Source organism: Macaca mulatta, chromosome 17, assembly GCF_049350105.2.
Source record: "Macaca mulatta isolate MMU2019108-1 chromosome 17, T2T-MMU8v2.0, whole genome shotgun sequence".
NCBI classification, from domain to species: domain Eukaryota; kingdom Metazoa; phylum Chordata; class Mammalia; order Primates; family Cercopithecidae; genus Macaca; species Macaca mulatta.
In genome coordinates, this window is record NC_133422.1 from 21,243,726 (window position 1) to 21,262,878 (window position 19,153).

General features: G+C 35.8%; 1 protein-coding gene and 1 non-coding gene across 2 annotated transcripts in view; one reads left to right on the plus strand and one right to left on the minus strand.

Annotated features, from left to right (window-relative positions):
• Window positions 1-19,153, minus strand: part of VWA8 (von Willebrand factor A domain containing 8) — a 380,985-nt gene that overhangs the window by 316,726 nt on the left and 45,106 nt on the right. The window contains exon 5 of the mRNA XM_015120969.3: window positions 1,974-2,141. Coding sequence (XP_014976455.3) covers window positions 1,974-2,141 — 168 coding nt within the window. The remainder of the gene's footprint in view (window positions 1-1,973; window positions 2,142-19,153) is intronic.
• Window positions 16,817-16,923, plus strand: LOC114673655 (U6 spliceosomal RNA). Its single transcript, XR_003724418.2, has one exon. It is a non-coding gene; the product is annotated as a U6 spliceosomal RNA (small nuclear RNA).

A 19,153-nucleotide genomic window follows, 5' to 3' on the forward strand; every position in this document is an offset into this window, starting at 1 on the left:
CACAACCTCAGCCTCCCGGGTTCAAGCGATTCTCCTGCCTCAGCCTCCTAAGTAGCTGGGATTACAGGTGCATGCCACCACACCCAGCTAATTTTTGTATTTTTGCAGAGACGAGGTTTTACCATGTTGACCAGGCTGATCTTGAACTCCTGACCTCAGGTGATTTGCCCGCCTTAGCCTCCCAAAGTGCTAGGGTTACAGGCATGAGCCACCGCACCCAGTCACTAAACCTCTTTTGACTCACATATCATGAATTTCTATTCAAAGTAATATGTTCAATAACTTTGCACAGAATCTACTATAAGAATAAAGAATATATCAAACTTTTTGTTGTGAAGTAACTCCTATACTTTAAAAAAAAATTCCATATTCTGAGTATTTTTTTCCAAATTATTTACTAAAAATGGTGAACACTAATATAATCTCTAGTAGCAAGTAGTTATTTTGTAATTAGAAAGCATCTAAAGAGAAAACGTTCTGCATAACAGCCTTTTAAAAAATAAATTAAAAAGCTTTCATTTTGGTAAATTAACAATATGAATAAATGAATTTAACTTTTTCTACTTGATTAAATCCTTGATTATCTCCTTCTGATTATATCAGAACGAGATGCTCCATGAATAGATCCAGAGGAAAATGACTGTACTTCACAAGAAAGCATCATCTAGAAACTCCCACAAATAATAAAGAAACAGACTGCTTCTGGCCCTGCCAGCCACGTAGCATCAGTGCAATCAAACCCTCTGGCATTGACATTCATTATTTAGGGCCTGGTGTGTTCTGGGCTCATATTAGCACCCTGGGAGCAAGATCAAGAAGTATGAGACACAGATCCTGCTCCTGATCAATTTGCAACCAACCTGGGGTAGTAAGGTAGCACATATGTACAGAACAGGTATGAGAGAGACTCTAGGTCCTAGAATGTACAGGCAGAGCAGTCAGTCATAGAAGGCTGGGTTAACCACACAGAGATCCAGCGTGGTACCGCTTGAGCTGGATGAACAAGGGCTAAATGTCTTCTTGTCATTTGTGACATTACATGAACCCATCTCCCAAGTCTTTGAAGAGTCCCCACATTCCCCAGTTGTTGTACTCTTTATATGTATGTTTATCACAGCATTTAATCATTCCATGGTACTTATTCATTCATTCAACAAATAGTTATTGAGCAACTACCATGTGCCAGGCATTGATCTAGGAACTTGAGATAATACCAGTTACAAAAATTCCTGCCCTTGTGAAACTTATATTCTAGTAGAGGGAAGCAGACAACAAAGGGTGCTGTACTGCATTGTAAAAACTTTGAATTTTACTCTGAGTGGAACAAGAAGCCATCAAGGTTAGAGCATAGGAATGCCCCCAAATGGATGCATTGTTAAGGCGATCACTGACTGCTGTGTTGAGAAGTGTCAGGAAGGAAGGACGGAAGCAGGGAGTACAGTTAGGAGGCTCCTACAGCAACCCCAGCATGTGATGCTGGTGGCTTGGGTCATCAGAATAGGATATCCTTTAAATATTTTATTCATTTCTGTCAATACCTACTGGACCTTGAGCTTCCTGAAGCTAAGAACTGGACTTTCTTTAGCTTTGTATCTGGTGACTAGCACTATCTAGAAGTCATTAGCCTTTTAATAAATAGTTGTTAAGAGAAAGAAAGAAGGGGGAAAAAACGAGATGGGAAAAGAGGAAGAAAGCGAAGAAGAAAAAATAGGAAAAAAAAATAAAAAAGGAAAAGAGAATAGTTATTAGACTAACCAGAAAAAAAAGACAGTAAAAATCTGGGAGGTCTTTTGACAAGGTCTACAAACAGAAGAGCATTGTAAAACTGTAAACTCATGACTTCAGCAATTTACCCAAGATAAGGGTCATCCGAACATCTGTCCAGATTCCAATAGGGCCATGTCCTATACAATAAAATGGCACTGCCCACAGCTTGACAGAAAAGACAAAACAGTGGGATTTTCTTCTCTTACTTGGAGAAGTTTGTCGTAACGCTCAGCAGACATCAGGAAGCGTCCATCTTCAAGCTGCATCTCTCTGTTTTCCAGCAAGTTGTTCAAAACAGGCAAAACATTCCTCTCTGCCTTTTCCAAACCTTCCAAAATGAGGGTTCTGCCTTCTGTGGCTGCACGAACTGCACACTATTTCCAATAAACATAAAAGCAAAATGAGAATACTGAAGTTGCAGAGCTGGGCCTAACATTACTTGTAAAGCAAATTTAAATTGCAGTTCTTGTTATAGGGACCAGAAATCAATAAAGCTGAGTTCCAGATCTTGTTTTGCTTTTTCTGCCTCTATGATATTAGGAAAGTGATTTTACCTCTTTGGGCCTGTTTATTCATTTTTAAAATAAAGATATTGAAAAAGAGGATCTCTGAAGTTCCTTTTAGCCTTAACATTTTAGATTATATACCCAATGAAATAAAAAACTAACAGCTATCTATGAACAAAGAACATAATTAAACAAGGGCACAGATTCCACAACTGGAAAAGAAAAATGAATATAGTTATCTGTCCTACCTATCCCACAAGCTTCTTGTGAGGATCAAAAAGCTAGGTGAGAAGGCTTGGAGACTGTAACATTTGTAAACATAAGTCATCATCAAAATAGAGATTTAGTGTGATGCTCGATGCTGACAACATTACATGCTTAGAAACAGAAAAAGAGTCAGATTTTACATTGGCCAATAGCAGACTGACTTAGGTCTTCCAATAAATTTTAAGAAAATCAGTAATGGAGAAAAGTAGGAAATAAAGTAAACTGTAATTTAAAAATTACTATAGATATGAAAAAAATATTTTCCTTAAACTATAGGTCCTTAATAACATAGAAAACAACTTTTCGTCAAAATCCTTCATGTTCTGCTAAAAAAGGAAAACCTCAGTCATGTTTCTTCTGCACATTCAACCACAGAGGATTAATGGTGCTAAATTTATATTGTTATTCGCCTCCTTAAAAATCGCCTTCACTAGTCTCCATGGCACTGCATTGTCCTAGGAAAACTGTTTTGTCTTCTCTGCCTGTCCATTAAATGTGGGTGATGCCCAGAATTACATCCTTAACACACAGCTCTTCTTACCCTATTAGGACCTCCCTGAAAATCTTACTCAATCACATAGTTCCAACTACCACCTTTATGCTAATGACCCCCCAGAATCTTGGGGTTCTGACACTCCCCTAAGTTTCAGAACCATGTAGTCTCATTAGTACCTCATATGGGGTCCCTCAGACATCATAAGCACCTCAGGTCCCTTGTACAGCACTGAAAATATCCATTTGCTCCAAACCTGCTTCTCTTCTTTATTTTCTATCTGAGGTGTGAGCACCATTGACCCATGCCAGAGCCCTCGATGTTTCTTGAACTTATCCCTTTCTACCCCTTCCCTAGTTCAGGCTCTCCTTACCTCTCAGATTGCCTCCCAATAGTCCAAGCTCCTTAATTTGGCATATTAGCCTATCACAATGCGGCATCTACCTATCTCTCCAACACCATCTCCTGACATTAGTTGCCTCACATGTGGTATTTCTGTGACAATAAACTGGCTATCTCCTTCTACACATGTACACACCATACTGCTTTACCGGACAAATCTCTGTGTTTTGACTTATACTGACTCCTCACTTAAAATTTAATTTTCCCTATAGTAATTATCCAAAAAAAGATCTAAATGTTTGATGAGGGGAAAACATATCTCTATTTTTTTAAGACTTAATATCCAAATAAATTTCTGCAGTAGCAATGTACTGATTTTCCAAGTGTAGAAAAGAGGCATTGCTTAATCAAGCTTGCATACTATCCTATTTTAATAAACTGTTGAATTTTGCACTGTATAGTAGAGCTTAGTTTATTTCAAGTATCTATATAATGTTGTAAAATGATAAACTTCATGGAAGCTATATTAGACTCAAGAGAATCATCCATTTCAAGAATAAGATCAATTCATGAATAATCCTTCAAATATATCACTACTGCAATATTTTAATTCTCTTCTACCAGAGTAGCCATCTTGTTCTAGAAGATTTAAAAAAAAAAAAAAAAAAAAAAGCATAGGTAGAAGTGACTTAGTAGTTCCTAAAGAACAAAAAAAAAAAAAAAATCTCATTTTTGCTAGCTGTATAAAGGACAAAGCCATAGAAATAGTTTCTGGGATATTAAAAGTCAAAATATTGGCCGGGCTCGGTGGCTCACACCTGTAATCTCAGCATTTTGGAAGGCTGAGGAGGGTGGATCACAAGGTCAGGAGTTCAAAGACCAGTCTGGCCAACACGGTGAAACCTCGTCTCTACTAAGATTACAAAAATTAGCTGGCTGTGGTGGCAGGCACCTGTAATCCTAGCTACGTGGGAGGCTGAGGCAGGAGAATCACTGGAACCCAGGAGACAGAGGTTGCAATGAGCCAAGATCAACCCCCTTCACTCCAGCCTGGGCGACAAAGCAAGAATATTTCATGTTTCAGTTAAGGTTTCCATTAAGCTTTTGTTCACAATAATATATTTACTTCAAGAAAGCATAGCTCAGAACAAAAAAGAAATTGTTATCATAACCTAAGGTAATATTATTTTTAAAAATCTAAAACTTTTAGCAATCTTACTTATAAGACAGACTAAATACTGTATTTGACTTTTTAAAAACTCCATAGGGATGAAAACACACATTCTTTGAGGTAAAACTAGAAATATACAGTTCAAAATGTAATGGTTCACCACCTATGGGCCACAAAAAGCAAAGTCTTGACAACACAGGACAACAACAAACACTGCAGTTCCACTTTCATTCACCTCAGGTATACTGTAGTCTGCTGTCAACTGAAACTCTTCAAAGGAATTCAAAATAAGCTATGTAGACAGATCAAAAACAGAAGCCAAATACACAAGGTTTTCTTTCCATCTACTCCAATGGCAATACTATGACCACAAAGTTGAAAAAGTAGGGATAGATGGAAAAAAGATAACACCATGTGATGATCTCTTGAAAATCTGGTCAATGCTGCAACTTTTCTCCACAATCAGATGCATACAGATGTAGGTATAGAGCAGAGACCTCAATTTAAGAATCTCTACTACTAAAGAATGATAGAAATAGAAAATCATCAATTTCACAAACACCATAGTAATAACTGTTGTAGTCAAGAATCTAAAATGGATGATAAATTAGTGGGTAAGTGTATGATGAGAAACAGGACATTTGTATATACTCAAAGTATCTCCTTACAAAATATTTTAAAATGACAAAGTGAAAAATAATACAACACTGCAGAAACCTAGCAGATACCACCTTAATTAACCAAGTGATCAAAGTCGATGTGACCAGTAATGAGCTATATCAATCTCACATACCAGACTTCTAATATGATACCCTGAGATGGGCACAACATCACTTTTATATTAATCTTGCTAGAAATGTATCATTTCAATCAAATCATAAGGAAACATCAGACAAACCTAAACTGAGCAACATTTTGCAAAATAATTGGCCATGAGGAGGAAAAAGGAGATGCCTGTTGCAGGGACTTGGTTGGGGACAGTGTGGGAGATAGCAGTCTTTTTTTTTTTTTAATGATTAAAAAACTTGAGCATGTTTAAATGATGATGAAGAGGAGCTAGTAGAGGAGTACAAAAAAGAGAAAGTATAATTATTGAAGTAAAACTAAAAGAGTTGCTACTAGATGTTGAAGATAGTTTGGTCTATTTACTGAGCGGGAACATGGTAGGGCCTACAAGTTTATAACTGATATATATCAGGCGCTTCCAAGTATACTATTTAATTTAACCCTATGACAGTCCTCTGAGGTACACAATATTTTACCCAATTTACTGGAAGAGAGGTTATATAATTTGAAAATTGCATGGCTAAAATTTTAGCCTGTCCGTAAATTGAGAGAAGACGAGTAGATGAAGAACTAAAAAAAGTCAGTAAATAATCACAACTAGAGGTTATTAGTAATCTCAGAGAGTCTGGTTTTACTAGGCATAGGAATTTGCTGTATTATCTATGTAGAGAAACAAAACAAAACACACACAAAACATTTCTACACACACAAAATACTCAGTTCAACATAGAGCATACATGGTCATACAGCAGTGCAATCGACCTCAAAGTCTTCTAGAGATAACTACAATCACATTTCCCCAAATCAACATTGTTTTTCAAATCCTCATCAACTCAGTGAAATCTCTAGAACCAAGCAGAAATGAAACTAACCACCTGCCTAAAAATATCTGAAAAGAGAGGTAGTTAACAGAAAAGGTTCATTAGCCTTTTAAATCAACCTAACCCACTAATTGTGCTGTTATCCTCATGTGACTTAATTAAGAATTGTGAAACTTCCTGTTTGCTAAATTGTTTTCAAGATATAACAAACCTCAGTTTAAGCCTCTCTATTCATTTGTTTTACCTGCAAATTTACTTTTTTTTTTTAAGTTTTTCTTACAAAAACGTTTACGAAAGCTCTTTCTTTCTTTCTCCTAAAAAATCTTAATGTAAGAAAAACCAATTAGGCAAAGATGACAGTGGCTTCTAAATGTCTCTAACTTTCCCTTGATAATCCATTAGACAAACTGCCAGGAAAATTCTGTAAAAGAAGAGCAATTAGGGGTGAGTTTAATTTAGGAATAGAAAGAACCATGACTAGATAGACAAATCAATAAAACAGAATTTAAGAAGGTATGCTAGTCTCTCTAGAAATGTACTGTATGAACAAGAAACTCCTGTAACTAAAAGAGGTCAGAGAGATTTGAAATAACCCTCTTGCACTGTTGGAAAAAAAATTTTTTTTGCTATTACTACATGTATTACCTTTTCCATGTAAGGAAACTAGCTAATAAAAATGATTAAACATTTTAAAATATAAGAAAAGTACACTTCAAATTAGTAGAAATTAGGAATTTGGAAAAGAAATTCAAATGAATTTAAACATTTAATGATAAAAGTAAAATCATGTAATTACTGAAAAAACATATAAGTGACTTTTTGAAAATAATCTTGAATTGAGGAAAATCTTTCCAATAACTCAAAGGCAGATACCATTAAGAAAAAGATTAATAGATATGACTACATTCAAATTTGTCCATACAGCAAAAAATATCTCAAACTAAAAGACTGAAAACTTGGAATATATGTTTGTAATGTATACAATAAAGACCACATAAATATCTTTAGTATAAATTGAATTTTTATAGATTATTTTAAAAATTAATACCCTTATAAAATGCAAATTAGCACCACAAAAATATATATTCAACTTCACTGGTTATTAGAGAGCTAAAAGTAAAACGTGATATTTTTAGACTTTCAAATTGGCAAGGGTTAAAAAAGAATGATAATATCCAGTGTCAGTAAGGTTAAGATGAAACCAGAACTCTCATTCGTGGTTGGTCGGAGTACAAAAATCAGCTTATGGAGAGTAATTTAGAAAGATACACAAAAATGTAAATGGCTATGTTATTAATCCAGAAATTCTACTTCAATAAATGTATCTAAAGGAAATGATAAGATTAGTGTACAATGATGTGTATTATCCAGTGATCAAAACACTGTTTTACAATTACAAATGAACCAAAAAACCTCAAATGCCAATCTGTGGAGGAATGGCAAAAAAATTGTAGTAATTTAATATGATGGACTTCTACACAGATATTAAAAAGAATGATATAGCTCCATCTTTAACTGTGAAAAGGTCCACAATATGTTTTTTACTCAAAAAGCTGTAACTCCCTTTCCAGGACTAAGGGAATAAGGAAAGAGAATAAGAGGACTATCCCATTTCTTGCCCGATTTCTGAAACCCAAATAAAATATGAGTCTGCTGTTAAGAGCACTGTTGTAAAAAGTACTTAATTTATAAGCCTATGGGATGAGTTGAGGAAGACAATGAGAATATCCTAGAGATGGGACATTTTCTCCTCCCATTAGCTCTACTACAATCTAGACTAATCTGTGATGAGACATAAGCAGAGGCTACCACAAATTCACATTGTTCAACTTCAGCTCAACCCTCATTACTATTCAAACATTATTTCCTTCATTTCTTGTAAGTTATTGCCAAGCCAAGCCTCCAATTTCTTTCTTCACCTCTTTCAAATGACCCTGCCCAGTACTTTACTATGACTAAAGTCACATGAATTGAGATTCTACGACTCTCCTCCACTTCATTTCATAGTCCCTCTGTGTCTGCATCTTTCTACTGTACTATGACTTCTATCTTTGACAAAGTATCACTCCTCCCACACCTCCAGGACTAGCCCTTTCTACTTTAAGCTTAGCAGCATCCCCTCCCACATCCTCCAAAACTTTCTTCCATCAACTATATCACTTCCTACTTGTATTTCCAAATCACTTCTCTTCCGCAAACATCTCCATACTTTCAGAAAAGCTACAGTGCCAATACCTCTTAATAGTCTTTCTTTATCCTTTCCTTATCTTCAAGCCTCTTTAAAAAAAAAAAAAATGCACATACTCACTGCCTCTAATAAACTTCCACTGTTCTTATTTTACCGAAACTACTCACTTGAAAGTACCAATAATTCAACTGCCCAAAATTATGGCTTTTTCTTGATCTTCATGTTCTTCTTTTCTTTGAGTCTCTTCCCTTGATCTTCTCATGTACTTTATCTTCAATTAACATTATCATGCTGATTCTCCCCCATCCTTCCTTAGCCCTTCCTGCCTCCTATTCTCTAAAATGTAAGCACTTCTCAAGGTGCTGTCCTTAACCTTTTCCCATCCTCTCTTCTCACTTGTTATTTCATTGGCAAAGATCTAACCTAGTCTCACAAATCCTCATTCTTTCATTGAGTACCCACTATATGGGAGGGGCTGTTATATGCTATGTTAATTACAACAGCAGCAAAACTTTTTTATTTTCTTTATTTCATTATTGTTGAGGAACATACTGTGTGGACTAACATGTCTCTGAGCTCCATAGGCATCTCTAATGCCTCTTTAATCTCTTCATATAGATGTTCAAACTCAACATGCTTAATGAAATCAAACTCAGCAACTTCTTCTCTAAACCAAATCCTCTTCCTGATGTCTACTTCAACTGAAGTTTCATTCATTCTCCCTTCAACCTAGGGTTTATTACGGGGTGTGTGTGTGTGTGCACGCGCATGTGTGTGTGTGTGTGTGTTTGAGACAGAGTCTGGCTGTGTCCCCCAGATGGGAGCGCAGTGGCATGATCTCGGCTCACTGTATCCTCCACCTCGGAGGTTCAAGCAATTCTCCTGCCTCAGCCTCCCAAGTAGCTGGGATTATAGGCATGAGCCATCATACCTGGCTACTTTTTGTATTTTTAGTAGAGATGGGGTTGCACCATGTTGGCCAGGCTGGTTTTGAACTCCTGACCTCATGTGATCAGCCCACCTCAGCCTCCCAAAGAGTTTATTTTTTCTGGTTCCTCACACAGTATATGTGACCTCTAAATATGTTACGCATCCATCATCTCACCAACTTTCCATTTCCACTGCAACCACCACCACTGAGAGCCTTCATTAACTCCCTGCTTTTCTACCTAAAGAGCTAATTGAGCCAGGCACCATTACTCAATATTTTTAGTCTTCAGTTGTCCTCAAGATAATGACATTTTACTGGCAGGAAAACAGACTGAATCAAGCCATTTGTAAAGTCTCTTTGAGCAATAAGTTTCATGATTGTTTGACTTACCTCAACTTTATTAAGAATATTTTTTAAATCAAAATGAAAAATGTGATTTTGAGAGCAAAGTCACCACCAGAATATATCCTCCCCTGGAGCCCAACAGCCCCTGCATCTCCACATCCCTGGGGCTTTGCCAACATCCAACCACATCCACTCAAGAAGTCTGTAGCATCATAACACCAGATGTACCCACCAGTGTAGCCATGACCTCAGCACCTGAGCCCACACAGAGCCTTGTACCCTGGGAAACAGGCAATCTGGCACAGCAAGGAGGCTGCCCCAGGACAAACAGAGCTAATGCACGTGCTTCCCAGAGCCTAAGAGCCACCCACCTCAGACCTGCTGCCACCACCAGTAACTCCACTAGCTCCAGCAGTGGGAAGAAATTCTTCCAAACTCATTTTATGAGGCCAGCATTTGATACCAAAATTGGACAAAAGCACACAAATAAAGAAAACAACAGGCCAATATTCCGGATAAACAAAGGTGCAAAAATCCCGAACAAAATACTAGCAAACCAAATCCAACAGTACACCAAAAATATAACACACCACGATCAGGTGGGGTTTATCCCAGAGAGGCAAGGATGATTCAAAATCACAAATCAATAAATCTGATACATTACATCAACAGAATAAAGGACAAAAACCACATGGCCATCTCAATAGATGCAGAAAAAGCATTTGATAAAGCACAAATAAGAAAGGCAAAAATAGACAAATGCAGCTATATCAAACGAAAAGGCTTCTGCACAGAAAAGGAAACAAATCAACGGAGTGAAGAGAAAACCTGTAGAATGGGAGAAACTATTTTCAAATGAGCCATTCAACAACAAATGGATAAAGAGACAAATACTGAGAATATACAAGGAGCTCAAACAACTCAATGGCAAAAAAAAAAAAGATAAGATTTAAAAATGGGCAAAGGATCTGAACAGACATTTCTCAAAAGAAGACATACAAATGGCCAGTAAGTAAATGCTCAACGTCACTAATCACCAGAGAAATGCAATGAAAACCACAATGAGACCTTTCTCACCCCAGTTAGAATGGCTATTGTGAAAAAGACAAAAAGTAACAGATGTCGATGAGGATGTGGAGAAAAGAGAAGTTTTACACACTGTTGATGGAATATAAATTAGTACAGACATTATAAAAAACAATATGGAGGTTCTTCAAAAGTTTAAAAGTGGAGCTATCATATGATCCTGCAATATATGGACTGAATACATGTATTAAAGTATCACTCTATATCCCGTGAAAATGGACTATTGTCAACTAAAAAGAAAAATTAATAAATGAAACAATGAAAAATCTTCCCAATCTTTTTTCTTATTAATTCAATAAAAATTAGTTATTAATTTTACACACTATCTAAATGGCAACAAGAATGGATGTTTTACAGTGCAACTGAATCCAAAGGCAAGAATATTAAAAGGGGACTGCAAATGGGTAAGGATAGTATAATTTTTAGAAAACAAATTAATAGACAAAAATGAATTGCCCAAGATTTTAAAATCGTCTCCCTATATGCCCTTTGGTTACATAGTTGTAGACCCAGAACATATGAAAATTAAACTTTAAAAATATAAGAATACTAGCCAAAAGGAGAAAATCTTGAGAAGATGCTCTTTGGTAACAAAATTTGAAACGCTCAATTTTCAGAACTAATACTAGTTACTATTTCAGTATCACTTTGCTTCCTGATTCTTCCTTAAAACAGCCTGTAAAATCATTAAAATACTTAATGAGTACTATCAAAATGTACTATCAAACTTTATAAATATGACTACATTTGTAAAGAATAAAGTTTAAAAATAAGCAGCTTCAGCTTATTTGTTCTATTCATAGAACAAATGGCAAGTCCATTAAGTAATATAGCAACAACGTACTGCGCCATTCCATATATCTCAGACTCAACTGGAGAGAAAAAAGTAAATGTTACAAGTTTTCTGCCCAATAGAGGCTCAAGCATCTTAACCTCCTTACATCAATACCCACTTTGCCTCATTTGCATAGCATGTAGGTGTAGGGGTACAACCTCAAAGTATTCTTGTTCTCTCATACCTATGTTTCATCTCCCCCATGGATTCTTAGCTCTACAATGGATGAGAACCCTGTATTTTATGGCATACTGGTACAAAACTGGCTCACAGCAGGCTATTAGCATTTATGGAATAAACATGCAACCACTCAGTTAAAAGATGCTGTTATATAAGGTTAGGAAGAATTTTTGTAGGAAGCATGATAGTTATCTATGCCTACACTTGTTATGAAAACAGAATAGAACAAGTTTAACTATCAGCATGAGAGATTTAGGCTAGATAGCTGGAAGATTTTTCTATACAGGTTGTAACATAAAATAATTGTAGTATAATTTGTTTTGAAATCTTTTTTAAAAAGAAGCAATACACGTATTTTTTTAAATGTGGAATGACTAGTTGTAATCATTCCTCAAAGTAGAAATTAGACCAACCACAAGGAGCTCTTCTTGTCCTTCAAGCTACAGAACTTCCAGAGACCTAATTTTCTCAAATAGAATTCAGAAAAAAATGCAGCAAGATCCTTCTGGCCCAGCCATCTCACATCACAGCTTTAACCACTCAACACATGGACATGAAAGATTTCAAGATAAAAGTAGGTGTGTGACCTAAAATCAAAAAGTATCGAAGTCCCTGTTCTAGATTTGCTTCTGATTTGATATAAGACCTTAGGCAAACAATTAATCTGGATATCTGTGTCCTCATTTACTAAATAAGAATATCCTCAAGGGGTACTATACAGTGTACCAGTTTAAGAGTCAAAGCAGTGCTGAAAAAAAAAAATTTAAAGTAACTGAACCTAATAAAACATAAAATATTATTAATGTAGACATTAAATAAAAATAGAGTCCATAAAGCTTCAAATTTACTCAAAATAGCTACAGTGTAAAAGTACTAAGGAAGCTAAAGAAAAATTTTTTAAATTACATTTCAAGTTCTTCATTTTAACATATCAGAATAGAATCGGATTGATTTTTGGTTGCTCTACCATTTACTTATAATGGGTGACTTAGATTACTCACTGAGCCTCCATTTCTGTCTAAAACTAGGCTCATTTTGGTGCTTATCTCGCAGACTGTGTTGCAGATTAAATCAGATAACTTCGGGCACACAATAAACCTTCAAAAACAATTAGTTGCTGTTACTGTTATGAATACGATCATTATTGTCACTGTCATCATGATCATCATCACTTTTTTTTTTTTTTTACAGAGTCTCACTTTGTTACCCAGGCTGGATTGCAATGACTCAATCATAGCTCATTGTAACTTTGGACTCCCGGCCTCAAGTGATCCACCCACCTGACGTCCTCAAGTGTTAGAATTACAGGCATGAGCCACTGCACTCAGCTCGTCATCACTTTTGTAGGGAAGTAGCATAATATGGTAAAAGAACCGGAGCTTTGTAATTGGACAGAGTCTGGTTCAAATTTTACCTCTGCTATTTATCAGTTGTACAACCATCACCTTCTAAGCCCCTGTTACTTAATCTGTAAGATGGAAGAGTCACCTTCCTCCTAAGGATGTTCTGAGAATTAAATGCAATAATACGAAGCACCTAGCACAACGTAGGTCTCCCAATAAAAGTTTCCTTTTCATCTCTCTTTTTTTTTTCAAAGCCAATTACATGCATCTGTCAAACAGTTAACATTATATAAGTAGGCTGGCTGCAGTGGCTGACGCCTGTAATCCCAACACATCGGGAGGCCGAGGTAGGCAGATCACCTGAGGTCAGTTCGAAACCAGCCTGGCCAACATGGCAAAAGTACATGAAAAAGTACAAAAATTACCCAAACGTGGTGGTGCGCACCTGTAGTCCCAGCTACTTGGGAGGCTGAGATATGAGAATTGCTTGTACCCGGGAGGCAGAGGTTGCAGTGAGCCGAGATCATGCCACTGCACTCCAGCCTGGGTGACAGAACAAGACTCCATCTCAAAAAAAAAAACGTAGAAAAGAGTTGTTCTGGGTACGACAGCAACATAACAAGGAGCAAAGACTTGAGTTCTAACACAGAGGCCACAGTAAACAGAGAGATCTTCCCCGATTGTCCAAGTGCAAATTAGTATGTATTTCTAAATAATGATGTGGTTATTTGTACTAGTGAAAAGTGAGAAAGAACCTGAATGGCCAATAATATAAAAAGGCAGAAAAAATAGGAGTGTTAAATAAATAACAGCATACCTATTGGATGAAATATTGTACAGACACTAAAAATCATATCTCTGAGGAATATCTAATGTTACAAGGAGACGCTCCTGATAAAAATGTCAGGTTTTAAAAAAACACTATAAACTTTATATACATGGTATACCATTTTTGTAAAAATTATACATTATACATTATAAACAGATATGCACGTAGACAGAAAGAAATACAGAAAATATTCATACTGCCGGTCTTGAAGAGGAATACAGCAAGTAATTTTTCAATTCTTTCCTATGCTTTTTAGCATTTACTCTATTATGCTATCCTTCTTCACTGTTTGGTTTCCCCAACTAAAACATAAGCTCTATAACAACAGAGATCTTTGGGGTTTTTTTGTTCACTGCATCTGGACAGTGCCTTGCACATATCAATCATTCAAGACATATTTGTTAATAAATACAAACACATATATGCATTTATATCTATCAAATGAGCATTTATGACTTGCATAATCAGAAAAAATAAACTTTACTTTGAAAACAATACAATTCCCTGTTACATATTATTATTAACCTAATTCTGGCCTTCAAAGGTAGCAGTTCAGTTTAACCTCTTGCTTTATCATCAACCATCCTTGTCCTGTGTGAGAATTAGTGAAGAGCTCAATGGCCATGACCAACAACTCAGGATTTGGGAGTTTCCAGCTGATACGTCAATTCGTAACAACTTGGATATCAGTCATAGGTGCACACAATGTGAACGATACTGAAAATCTCAAACTTTCTCCCAATACCCACCAGAGAGCCACAGGTATTTTTTCACCTATAATGGGTCACCTAGGTTACAGGGATCACCTAACAGTGAATAAAAATACTGTCCGTCCCTTCAGCCCAAACATCAAATTCAATGGTTAAGAATATTAAATAAATAAAAAGGAATTTTTAAACAAAATAAATGTAAAGGCCTTTCAGTATAACAAATATATGTCTAGCTGGTAGTCAACTGGCAAGTTCATCTATCTAGAATTCAAATGGAAATTATCCATCGTGACGACTCAAAATAGATGTCAAAAAGGCAAATATCCATAGAAAAGCCACCTGGTGTTTTTATGAATAAATTAAGACCAGAGCCTATTTATTCTTAGTTTAGTTAAAATTGTAATAAGGTTGATTACCCAAAGACGAAATCTACCATCAATACATATGTCACTTATGTTCCAGACAGTTTTTAGGTGCCTGAGATGAGCAAGATAGCTATATTCTAGCAGGGGAGGAGAGAAAACAAACATGGGAGCAGGGAAACAGTTAAGTTCAGAGAGTGCTAAGTGCTCTGGAGATTATATCATGTACGATGACAGCCTGGTGCAGCATGGTATATTTGGAAAAGGGGTAGGCATGGCCAGTGGCTACTTTAGCTAAGAAATTTATAAACTGAATTACAAGGAGGCAAGAATATAAAGTAAAAAGAGAAATTCACACCAAGCAGAGGAAACACCAAGTACAAAAGAAGGCAACTGCAGCTGCAGCCTGTAAGGCAAGGAGTAAAAGGAAAGGTGGTAGACAAACATTCAATCCTACAGAATGACGTAGGTCATATTACAGGGTATGGGTCTTATGCTGGGTGTAATAGGACATTACTGCATGGCTTTAAGCACCAAGGAACTGATAGGCTCTGATTATGAACAGCACAGTAAGGAACACTAACTGCAAGAAAATAAGATAAAATAAAAATACAAAAATCAGATAAAACCTCAAAAAGTCATCTGAAGCAATTTAAAGAAAGGACTAACATTCCTGCACCTCAATCACAGGCCCCAAAGCTATCAGTGGGATTAGAGCACAGTAAATATCTGATGCTCATCAGAATGAGTAGGATTCACCAACAAAACCTAAGAGTACAAAATGCTGCCATGATAAGACACTTAAAATATTTTATAAACTTTATAAACTGTAAAATATATATCATCTAAAAATACTCTTTTTAGAATGGCCAAAGGACTGTATAATTTCTGAAAGTTTCATCTAAATAATTTACTATAATGGTCCAACAAATAAATCTTTAGATAATCAAATTTAGTTTCCTAAAACAATTCAATTTCTAAAAAGCTAAAGTGTTAAGCTCTCCTTAAAATAATAAACACATTTAAAGATCCATGTTCTCTTCCTTACTATTTGCCAGTTATAAAATTCATTTTAAAAATATATTTTTAAATCCATACTCTACCAAACAAAGCCAGTTCTTTCACCATCATTTAAATATATTCCTACCTCCTCACCTCTACTTAGGCCATTGTTTCAACTTCTAATCCTTTACCCCGCTCCTCACTATTCCAACTCAAATCCCATCCCTCACTCTTATCTTCTCTGAGTATGGAAAATCAGGCAAATTTTTTAAAACCTTGTCAGTTGGGGGTGGTGTGGGGTTTACAGCACTCTTATGTGTAACTACCACGGGAGCAGAAATGTAAGCAATCAAAAGTTGCATGCTTTAAAAAAATCCTGAATTTTAAATTTTATTATTTGTATTAACTGCAGTATTCCAGGTTTACTGTTTAGTAGCCTAAATCTTCACATAAGTTTTAAATGTATTAAAAATTTAGGGATTATGAGACCATATATTTTAGAAAATGAACCCAATATGAAATTTAAAAAATTAAACACCCTTAATCAAATAATTCTATCCACTATTCCAAACTGCTTACAAAGAAATTCAGTGGAAATTATCCTGTGAATTAATATCTACCCTTTCTAAAAGATAACCAACTGGAAAAAGAAATTAGGACTTTCCTGTTACCTTTCTTACCACGTGAAAAATGCAGATTGTTTATTCTAAAAATAAATATAAGCTTTTGAATATATTTTTATAATATGGATATTATGTGAATCACTAGGTTTGGAATAAATACCATTAAATGGAGAGTCAAAGTCAACACGATAGAAATATAAATCCAAATTCATATTTCAAAAGGCACTTAGTGCTTGCTTCGACAGCACATATACTAAAACTGGAATGATACAAAGAAGATTAGCATGACCCCTGCTGAAGGATGACACGCAAATTCATAAAGCATTCAATTTTTTTAAGGAACTTCTTCACAAAGAAAACACAGCAGGGGTCTTAAAAATGTTTAAAATGATGAATACAAGAACCTCTTGGCTACAAGAGAGAATTTTCCATTACAAAACTGGAACGTTAGATACAAAATTATTAGTAATGGTTGTTACCTATTACCATTTACGGATAATGTACATGAGCACAAACAGCTTTTTTTAAATTAGAATTTAAAATTCCCATTTCCTCACTCCTTCCACCTTTTCTTTTTTTTTTAATACGTATTTTATTATTATTATTATTATACTTTTAAGTTCTAGGGTACATGTGCACAGTGTGCAGGTTTGTTACATATGTATACATGTGCCATGTTGGTGTGCTGCACACATTAACTCTTCATTTACATTAGGTATATCTCCTAATGCTATCCCTCCCCGCTCCCCCCACCCCACGACAGGCCCCAGTGTGTGATGTTCCCCACCCTGTGCCCAAGTGTTCTCATTGTTCAATTCCCATTTATGAGTGAGAACATGCAGTGTTTGGTTTTCTATCCTTACAATAGTTTGCTCAGAATGATGGTTTCTAGCTGCATCCATGTCCCTGCAAAGGACATGAACTCTTCCTTTTTTATGAAGGCATAGTATTCCATGGTGTATATGTGCAACATTTTCTCAATCCAGTCTATCATTGATGGACATTTGGGTTGGTTCCAAGTCTTTGCTATTGTGAATAGTGCTGCAATAAACATACGTGTGCATGTGTCTTTATAGCAGCATGATTTATAATCCTTTGGGTATATGCCCAGTAATGGGATCACTGGGTCAAAAGGTATTTCTAGTTCTAGATCCTTGATGAATCGCCACACTGTCTTCCACAATGGTTGAACTAGTTTACAGTCCCACCAACACTGTAAAAGCGTTCCTATTTCTCCATATCCTCTCCAGCACCTGTTGTTTCCTGACTTTTTAATGATCACCATTCTAACTGCTGTGAGATGGTATCTCATTGTGGTTTTAATTTACATTTCTCTGATGGCCAGTGATGATGAGCATTTTTTCGTGTGTCTGTTGGCTGCATAAATGTCTTCTTTTGAGAAGTGTGTGTTCATATCCTTCGCCCACTTTTTGATGGGGTTGTTTGATTTTTTTCTTGTAAATTTGTTTAAGTTCTTTGTAGATTCTGGATATTAGCCCTTTGTCAGATGGGTAGATTGTAAAAATTTTTCCCCATTCTGTAGGTTACCTGTTCACTCTGATGGTAGTTTCTTTTGCTGTGCAGACGCTCTTTAGTTTAATTAGATCCAATTTATCAATTTTGGCTTCTGTTGCCATTGCTTTTGGTGTTTTAGTCATGAAGTCCTTCCCCATGCCTATGTCCTGAATGGTGTTGCCTAGGTTTTCTTCTAGGGTTTTCATGGTTTTAGGTCTAACATTTAAGTCTTTAATCCATCTTGAATTAATTTTTGTATAAGGTATAAGGAAGGGATCCAGTTTCAGCTTTCTACATATGGCTAGCCAGTTTTCCCAGCAACATTTATTAAATAGGGAATCCTTTCTCCATTTCTTGTTTTTGTCAGATTTGTCAAAAATCAGATGGTTGTAGATGTCTGGTATTATTTCCAAGGGCTCTATTTGCACAAACAGTTCTTTAAAAATTCCCCGATAAAATTATACTATAGAATTATATCTGATAATTCTATTCTTTGTTTTAAAATTTGACTATAATTTAAAATTTTTACTTCACATTTTAATATAAGAACTTTGAATCTAAAAGACAAACACAAAAACAGCTATCTATACTACTGTGCAATAAAGAAACTAAATCATCTTCCCTCCCCAACCTTTTAATCTGGAACCATTCCTTGCCTGTTTTAACTTTTAGGACATTGAACATTTTTCAGGAGTCCAGGTCATTGTCTTACAGAATATCACACATTCTAGATCAGTCTGATTGCTAATGTTAAACATTTTTAGTAAGAGTACTACATTGGTAATGCTGTAGTACTCTTAGTAAACCTGTTGTAGTACTCTTACCCTGCAGAGGTAAACCCTCATTGAATCACATCAGCATTCACATCATGTAAGCTCCTCCCACTATTGATAATTCTGTTGTATGAGTTGGTTAATGGAGCAAATGCCAGATCTCATCATTGTAAAGGTACATTATTTTTTCCCATTTGTAATCAGCAGTAATCTATGAAGTGAACCTTTGGCATTATGTAAACAAAATGGGTTCCTTTAAAATTTGTTTATGTGCTTTG